The sequence below is a fragment of the Bombus vancouverensis genome, chromosome 17 (assembly GCF_051014615.1).
Source record: "Bombus vancouverensis nearcticus chromosome 17, iyBomVanc1_principal, whole genome shotgun sequence".
In the NCBI taxonomy this organism is placed as follows: domain Eukaryota; kingdom Metazoa; phylum Arthropoda; class Insecta; order Hymenoptera; family Apidae; genus Bombus; species Bombus vancouverensis.
In genome coordinates, this window is record NC_134927.1 from 2,816,289 (window position 1) to 2,824,979 (window position 8,691).

At 31.4% G+C, this 8,691-nt stretch overlaps 1 protein-coding gene across 3 annotated transcripts; it reads left to right on the forward strand.

Annotated features, from left to right (window-relative positions):
- Positions 1–2,591: 2,591 nt before the first annotated feature.
- On the forward strand, positions 2,592–7,506 carry LOC143303896 (omega-amidase NIT2-like). Of its 3 annotated transcripts, none has more exons than XM_076626042.1 (6): positions 2,592–3,152; positions 3,240–3,386; positions 3,949–4,133; positions 4,539–4,707; positions 4,982–5,215; positions 7,242–7,506. In XM_076626042.1, the coding sequence occupies exons 1-6, from the start codon at positions 3,068–3,070 to the stop codon at positions 7,277–7,279; spliced, it is 858 nt and encodes a 285-aa protein (XP_076482157.1). In that variant the 5' UTR covers positions 2,592–3,067; the 3' UTR covers positions 7,280–7,506. The 3 variants fall into 3 exon arrangements, with proteins under 3 accessions (XP_076482157.1, XP_076482156.1, XP_076482155.1); XM_076626041.1 differs by having other exon boundaries at positions 2,598–3,152; positions 7,239–7,506; XM_076626040.1 differs by lacking the exon at positions 7,242–7,506 and adding an exon at positions 5,367–5,671 and having other exon boundaries at positions 2,610–3,152.
- Positions 7,507–8,691: the final 1,185 nt, after the last annotated feature.

Sequence of the window (8,691 nt, forward strand, 5' to 3'; positions counted from 1 at the left end):
CCAATATTTTCTTCCTTAACAATATTAATTACGAAGTTTCGATACCGTTTATGACATTAAGATCTCTTGATAAAGTTGTATCGTTAAAATCTTACTGTTCCTAGGGAAAATATATAGTTAATATATATAGTTAAATATATATAGTTAAAACCGGAATATATATAGTTAAAACTTCCAGAGGAGCATCTCGCAGACAAATTATTGATTGTTAGTGTCGATTGACTGTAATCGATATTTGGTGCGTGAAGTTGTATGTTTCGTGAACCTGCGTTGATGCAGGGATTCTGTTGCAAATCATAAACTAAAGAGCCACTGGTCAAGGTGAAAGAGGTTCAATAAATCCAGTGTTAGTGTAATTTGACACTTTATGTGCACCGGGTGTATGCAAACAGAGTTTGATGTTCTGAACACCACGGTTGTAAGATTTTATTGAGACCCCAGTATTGTATCCGCACGGTGTGACCCTCTGTTGATGATTGCCCTCTCCACCAGCCGTTTAGTCTCATCTGTCTATCGTGCCTTACCGGCCAGGGAGTTTCCCTAACATCTGAGATATCAGATTTGCAGCTCGGAGAGGACAGATAATTCGGAATATCCCAAAGAAGGGCAAGGTACTGGCCGAGCCCCAAATCACTTACATAGAATTACTTACATAGAACAATCACTTACATAGAATTTTTTTTTCTTTTTTCTTTTCTTTTCTTTTCTTTTTTATTTTCTTGTTGAAATTATAATTAATTCTCACGTCGAGAATTTTCAGTTACTTTACTTAGTATTATGCAATGTTAGCTGATTATTAATAATAAGTTAAGACTTATTATAGATAAATATAATTTACTCACATAGAATAAATTCATTTAATTAATTATGAGATTAATTCACTTACATAATTATGACATACAAGTAAATTTTATAACTACAAATTTTTAAATGTTATACTTTGAATCTGTTCTTACATTTAATTTTAATTTTAATTTTAATTTTAAAAAAAACCTTACAGCCAGTACCTCTAAAATATTCGATAAAAATTCTGATGAAACATTAATTGAAACATCTAAACGCAACAGAGAATGGATATAATTATACAATTTTCCAATATTTCAACATTCATTCATGTACACCGATTTTTATTATCACATTTGTTTCATATCTGAAGAATATGTATTTGTTGGCATCAAAATATTCTCTGTTTCAATCCTTGGTCATTTTAGATCGAGACTTCAAAATCTTCTTGATTAAAATTCTTAAATTTTTTTAAATGAGAATCATTAATTAGAGGACAAAAAGTTGTTTCAATTATTTGAACATTCTGCTATTCATACAATAACATATTTCATTTTAAATTAAAACGAGAATAAATACTATTGTGTATAAATTTAATAGAACGACACACGTGATTTGTAGTCAACACTGTGACAGTTTGTGCAATTACCTTTTAATCGAGTGGAAACGAGAGCATTTTCAAATTTCTATTAACCAACGGTATTATCAATCAATTTTAACAATGATTGAAGGTTGCAAAATTAAATATAAAATGATTTATTAATAGCATACGTAGTGTTAAATTTGCAAACAAGCAGCGTATCTTTTAAGAATAATAAAGACACCAGAAAATAAAGATAATATTCTAATTACATTGCAAATTAATGAATAATTTAAGAAATGTATTTTTGTTATATTAATGTATCACAGATTCTAGGTAAAGTATTAATTTAATTTACTTATTACTTAGGAGATTGTATTTGAAATATAATTACAATTTGTAAGGTGTAATCAGCACACCTTTAAGCTAGTAGATATTTGGTAGCAGTTCTCAAGTCTTTGTGCAATATAGCACAATTGAGTTTAACCGAGTTTAATCCCTTTGACCAGCCAGCTTCCAATTTCATTTATGGCATAATCTCCTGACAATTTCATGCCCTTCAGAAGAAACACAATGTCCTATTATCGTTTTGTGATCGTTGAATATGATCACTCTAGCTTTTTAATCTCCTTTCTATGTATGATGCGGGTATACCGTTTTCTGTTGTTTTTAGATTCAAGTGACGAAAACTTATGAAATGATATTTTAAGTTTAAACTGATCAATTAATTTAATTAATTGATTTATTGTAGCAACAATGGTAAATTGTTTAAATAGAGAAAGAAATTTACAACGAAAAATGTATGAATGTAATATTTGAAATCTAAAATGATAAATTATTGTGCGAAAATAATAAAACTCGCAATGTTAGCACATGGTCTCATTAGAACGTGTTTAACGAGCGTAGCGTAGGCGTGAAAATGAAAACGTTGAGACTCTCGTGGTGTAAAAAGGCTAAATTCCTCATAAAAATACAAGAAATGAGAGGGAACGTTCGCCCTTGAACACATAAAACCAAAAAAAAAAAAAAAAAAAAATAGAAAAGGAAAAAACCACAAATTTTAGTGAAGCTATTTTACTGAAACTTATTATATCATTTTAACAGCAAATATATAAAACGTTGAATTATTTCCTTTCACGCAGAGCAATTTTATTTCAAATTTCTAGCTTCAGAATGATAATTACGTATTTGTAATTATCAACAAGCTTTAAAAATATGGAATATTCAGCCAGATGAAATATAGGTAAAGTATTTAGAAGAAAAAAGATTGAAATGTTTTATGTAAAACGATTAAATTAAGTGGTTGAGTTTGAAAATTTGACTCGGTTTAATAATTCAATGGAAAAAATATTCGCCCTATGAAAAAAAATTCATGTTCCTGTCGATATATCGGCGAGGTGCTCCTCTACTTTCGACTGCTCTGCAATTCAAATGCAATACTCGAATATACATGGCGAAAGAAATGGAAATTGAGTAATTTAAGGGAACCAATTACTCTCGCGTCGACGTAACTTCAAAATGTTTCACGTGTCGGTGTTTGCGAAATGAAGTTCGTCGTTATCCGATTAACACGCTTGCAGATGCGTTCTTTTTGTTGCAAAGTAAATGAACAAATTGTGAACAAATAATGTTTACAATTACATCAAAATTAATGTCCTAAACTTTACCAAGAATTATTAAAAATCCCTGCGTATTGCTTACGTAATGTTGATATTGAGTAGTACCATACATAACCTCAACATTATGATACTTACAAACATCGCTAAACAAGTAGTGCGGACGATGTCGAGTAAGTATTCACTATGTAAAAAGTATTTATAGATAAAAAGTATGGGAAATATATAACCGAATGTATTTAACTTTTCCAACATTTTAGCATTTCGCTTGGCGTTGGTACAACTTGAAGTAAATGAAGTAAAACGCAAAAATGTAGAGCGGGCAGTTTCCTACATTTCTAGCGCAAAAGAGCACAATGCTGATATTATAGCTCTTCCTGAATGCTTTAATTCACCATATGGAATACGTAATAATTTGTTTTTTTTTCAATAATTTACCATGTGTGTAACAACTATATAGAAAAAAGTAAAAGTAGATAAATTACCTTACCGTTTATACTTCCATAAAGATTGTGAATTGAGTCGAGAATATAGGATTTCCCCATTTTCATGATTATCGTGATTTTTGTATAAATATATTTTTTAAGATACTAATAATTAGGTACTTATAAATTAGTATTATCAATTATTTTGCATTTATAATTCCGCCTCTAGTATAAGTGTTAATTGAAAACTAACTTTATGTTTCAAAAAGTACTAGCAAAGTCGTTGAGTAACAAGCCACTGATGCTAACACAAATAGCATTGTCGTAATTAAATATTTCTAAATATTCATTTTTCATTTTGAACCTGTAGAAACAATTTATTATATATACTATTAGCTAAGTAATTGCATATTTAATTAAGTCGAAATATAAAACTTAGTTATTTTGATAATTTAGAAAATAAAAAACTGACAAAAATTTCAATTTAATTTATGGTTGAAACAGAAGACAGTTATTTTTCATTAATTGAAATATTGCAATGCAGAGTACTTTCCAAAATACGCCGAGAGTATTCCTGATGGTGAAACGAGCGTTGCTTCATCGAACGCAGCTAAAGAAAACAACATCTATGTAGTTGGTGGTACGATGCCTGAAATAGAGGGCGATAAATTGTACAATACCTGTACTATTTGGGGTCCCGATGGAACTTTGATAGCAAAACACCGAAAGGTAAGTAATATATTCCTTTATGGCTTTGAATTTGAAAATATTGGGGTGAAGAAAGTGACTCTATCTAGGAATATACATTTAGGAATATACACAATTTAGGAATATACATATGTACATACGTATACTATAACCAATTCTATAATTTACGGTTTATAAAATACGTTATGATACGGGAAACGCTCATTTTTGTTGTAATGTGTAATATAAATTTTTCACATACGAAAATACTTATTTTTTCTCCTTTTTAAACATTATTAAATGATAAGATTTTTAAATAAAAGAAAGTGATAAAAACGCTGTCAGTTATTAAATAAAAAATAATTAAAGTTTAGGAGTTGGTAACTTTGATATTAAATTACAAAAGTTGCAGCAATAGAATTAGCGACTACATTTTTATGTTATTAGGTACATCTATTCGACATCGACATTCCTAATAAGATTACTTTTCGAGAGAGTGATTCACTCGGTCCTGGTAACTCCCTAACGACGTTCGATGTGAAGGGCTGCAAAATAGGTATTGGCATTTGCTATGATATTAGATTCGAGGAAATGGCACGCATTTATCGGAACAAAGGTACAGTAATTTAATCGATCAATACTTAACTAGCAAAAAATTAAATATCTTTCTTAAATATATTCTATATAAAATTAATATAATCTGTAACTCTGTATAAAAAGAAGCTTAATTTAAAAAACCAGTATATTTGCTGAAAATGAAACAAATAAAAGAATTAAAAGCACAATAAGAGGACTGCCCTCGCATATTCAGAAATGATGGAATGTGAACCGTGCAACTACGAAGTTAATTGGTATTCGGTGGCTTCATATTTCCTGCTTCTCTGGGTTAGGTTGCCAAATGCTGATATATCCAGCGGCATTCAATATGACCACTGGACCACTGCACTGGTCATTACTTCAGCGTTCCAGAGCGAATGATAATCAATTATACGTTGCTTGCATATCACCGGCTCGTGTTCCTTCAGCAAGTTACGTCGCATGGGGGCATACACAGTTGACCAATCCCTGGGGAAAGATTCTTTACGATTTGGAAACTCAAGAGAATATGGCAGTCACCGATATCGGTAATTTACAGCTTAAAATTAAAAGCGAGAGACCCATGATGTAATTAATTTTTAGTCTCGTTAATTTATCGATTTAGCCATCTTCCTCTGTATTTGTTGAATTTATTAGTAAGCATTACTTATTACTTCGTATGTTTCTTTTTTCTAACAGATCTAAAAGTTGTTGAGGAAGTAAGGGCTCAGATACCTACATTTTCTCAGAGACGTACAGATTTGTACGACACTGTCTGTAAGAAGGAGTAACTCTACACTAAAACAGAAAATGTTTTTTTATAATATTTCTACTATAATATCCTTTTTTTGTGAATTATTACTAATTTCTTATCATTTGTACTAAATGAATGACTCAATTAAGAAAACCAAAACGTTATAAATAATAATCTGTATATCTTGTGTATCAACATGTAATTGGATATTATAATAATATAGGAATGCTATAATAATATAGGATAATAATATAGGAGAATAATAATATAGAATAATAATATATAATAATATGCTTTTAAACACCTTTAATATCGATCACATAAATTGTTATAATTCACAATGATTACGCATACATAAAAGACCCCTTGATAGTAAAATTTACGATCAAAAGGCAATTACGTATCGTTTAACAACATTTAATTTATAACACCTTTTAAACATTTAGACAGATTAACACATAACACTTCTTATATATAAACATCAATTCGAAGTTATCAGCTTGGAGAAATTGGTCGATTAATACCTGTAGATTGTCTGTCTCGATGAAAGACTTAAAGAGGTCGTTTTACTAATTACAATAAGTAATTTCGACTTCTTTGCGCTCTCTTTTAACGCATTCGAGACCGAAAGAAATTCATATCAGTCAGTAGGCAAGGGTATAATATACATATTTTATATATAACTTATGTAGTAATGTATATATCATGTTAATTTCATATTTTTTTCAATATAGAATTATTATACATATATATAATAATATAATATATATATATAATAAATAATATAATATATATATATAACTGTACATAATACATTATAGAATAACATAGTATATAATTTTATATTTTAAAAATATGAGGCATACTATTTAAGATTGTCATCGATTTAAAATCAAAGTATGAAAAGGATACCCTGGAGAGAGTAAAACACAGAATCATTCCAACTAAACATTCAGATCGTACCGACACCTAGGTATCGTCTTACAATTAAATCTCGGTCTCGAATTGATTAAAATGAAATACATACTTGCAGCTTCAACATCTTCAATATCGAGGAGATTCAAACTTTACAAATAAAAGCGGCCTGTTCCCCTTTCCACGACAGACTCTCATACCATATCCGCTCTTATCCAGGCTTTTACTTGAAACCAGCAATGCGTTCATTTACAATTTAAATTTACCCGGACCATCCACTGAATCGTCAGCCCTTTATAAATATATAATGAACCCAGAACATGTGCCTGTGCCCCTGGTATCGATGTTCGGCTTGTGATGTTCGTACCGGAACCTTCGCACAATTTCAATTTGTCACGCGTGAACATCGATTCTTCCAAGGGTCACAGCTTTATGCGGCTAAATCCTTTAGAACGATTAAAATGATACTAATGATATGGTATTTTTTTACAAAGATTTAACATATCCATAAAATAGGAAGTTTCGTGCTCTCCTATTTTATATTAATTATAAATTAATAAGTTTTATATGTGTTATTTATAGATCTGAGGCGGATGAAAAGAGAGTGAGAGTGCGTTTCGTCCCGGGACTACCGGTGGACTCGTCAGTAAGGCTATGCCCGGTAGTCCCTGCCTTAGACGTAGAGGGAGTCTCGCTAGGTGCGGTATTTATATCAATCGCTCGTATATTCGACCGCTAGCGAGTTAGACAGACAGACTCGTTGTCGTCGTAGCCCACTAGTGTTGCCGGTTGGTACCCGCGGATCGCCCGGGAGGTGTTGCGCCGCGTTGATGCCTCGACCTGTCGGCGTCCTGTTGATACCGATCCGCCACAGATCTAATAAATTTTGTATTGGTTTACAGCAGGTGCTCCGGGTATAAACAGACGACAAACGAACAAATAGAAATTCAAACTATTGTCGTTGTTTAACTCGCATGGGACTATAAGCTCGAATTGGACTTAAACGTTACGATCGTCGAGAATAATTACTATATGTACCCTGTACGACGGGCAGAGAATCTTAAGTTATTAACGGCAATTCCTTTGTGCATAATTCAGGTTTATTAACAACCTGTAATGGATAATCATCGATGAACTCTTTTTGAATAAAGTTCACATTTATAAAGCAAACACTATAAAATACGACAGGACAATTGTAATCGATAAATAACATTTTATTAGGATATTATAAGAAGCTAAGATATCGAGGTACATTAAAATTGAGTCCGCTGCAACCCTCATGACATTTAAAATCCTACGCGTATATTGAGTAAAGTTGTTATATTAAATATAATCATATTAAATACAAGCTCGTCCGCTGGATTCCCAAATTATTTGGTTAAATACTTTGAATACGAGAATACCGAGTGTTAACAGTAGTAAATCCTCTATATGGTATGTTTACTTTGCTATCTTGAATAGGTAAATAACATTTCACTTTAACGCATTTAACCAATATTAATCGGACAAAATTACACCTTTAATATATTCCGATATTACAATAACTTACTTTTTTCTACGTCAATGGACACGAAAGACGTTGAGTGAGGAATTAGAACAAGTGTGGATCGTTGGAAACCACTATGCTGCGGTCTACCATTCGTTTTACCCTATATATACCACGGAACAAAGGATAATTTTCACCGGCTTGGCTATGGCTACTGGTGTGGATCCAAGTATTCGGGCCATACTAGACGCTATGCAGAAGCAGAACGAAATCAAGTTAAGAAAACTGTTAAAGGAGACTATTAAAGCAGCGACTAGTCGGAGTTATCAGGGTAGTTTAGTTTCTAATAATTTGAACAAAAGCTTGGAGAAAACAGACGTTACTGTAGGAAATGAAGAAATGGTTTTGAAAGAATTTTCAAAAGAATTGCAGTCTAATGTAGAACATTCTTATGAAAAGAAAGTATCAATTGACACCGCTTCACAGGATTATATTTTCATTAAAACAGACTTAATGTTTGATGTCAATAGCTCAACAGAATACCAGAAAGAGTCTGTGAAACGAAGGAAAGAAGATATTGCAGTATTGTATAATGATTTGTCACCATCTTCGTCACAAGATACTCAAAATTTACAAGAATGGTTTGACAAAAAAAGTAAAAGTTTAGGAGAAGCAGAAAAAGATCATAACAAGAAGGATAATATTTCAATGAGAAATATTTTGGACGGCGATACAAATAAAGAAAACCAAATTGAAACGAAGGAATTAGAAGCAGTTAGTAAATCAACTGCTGAAAATGATACAAAATCAATAGACAACGTTGAACAAAATATATCATTAGAATCCATACAAAAAGCAAGAGATAATGC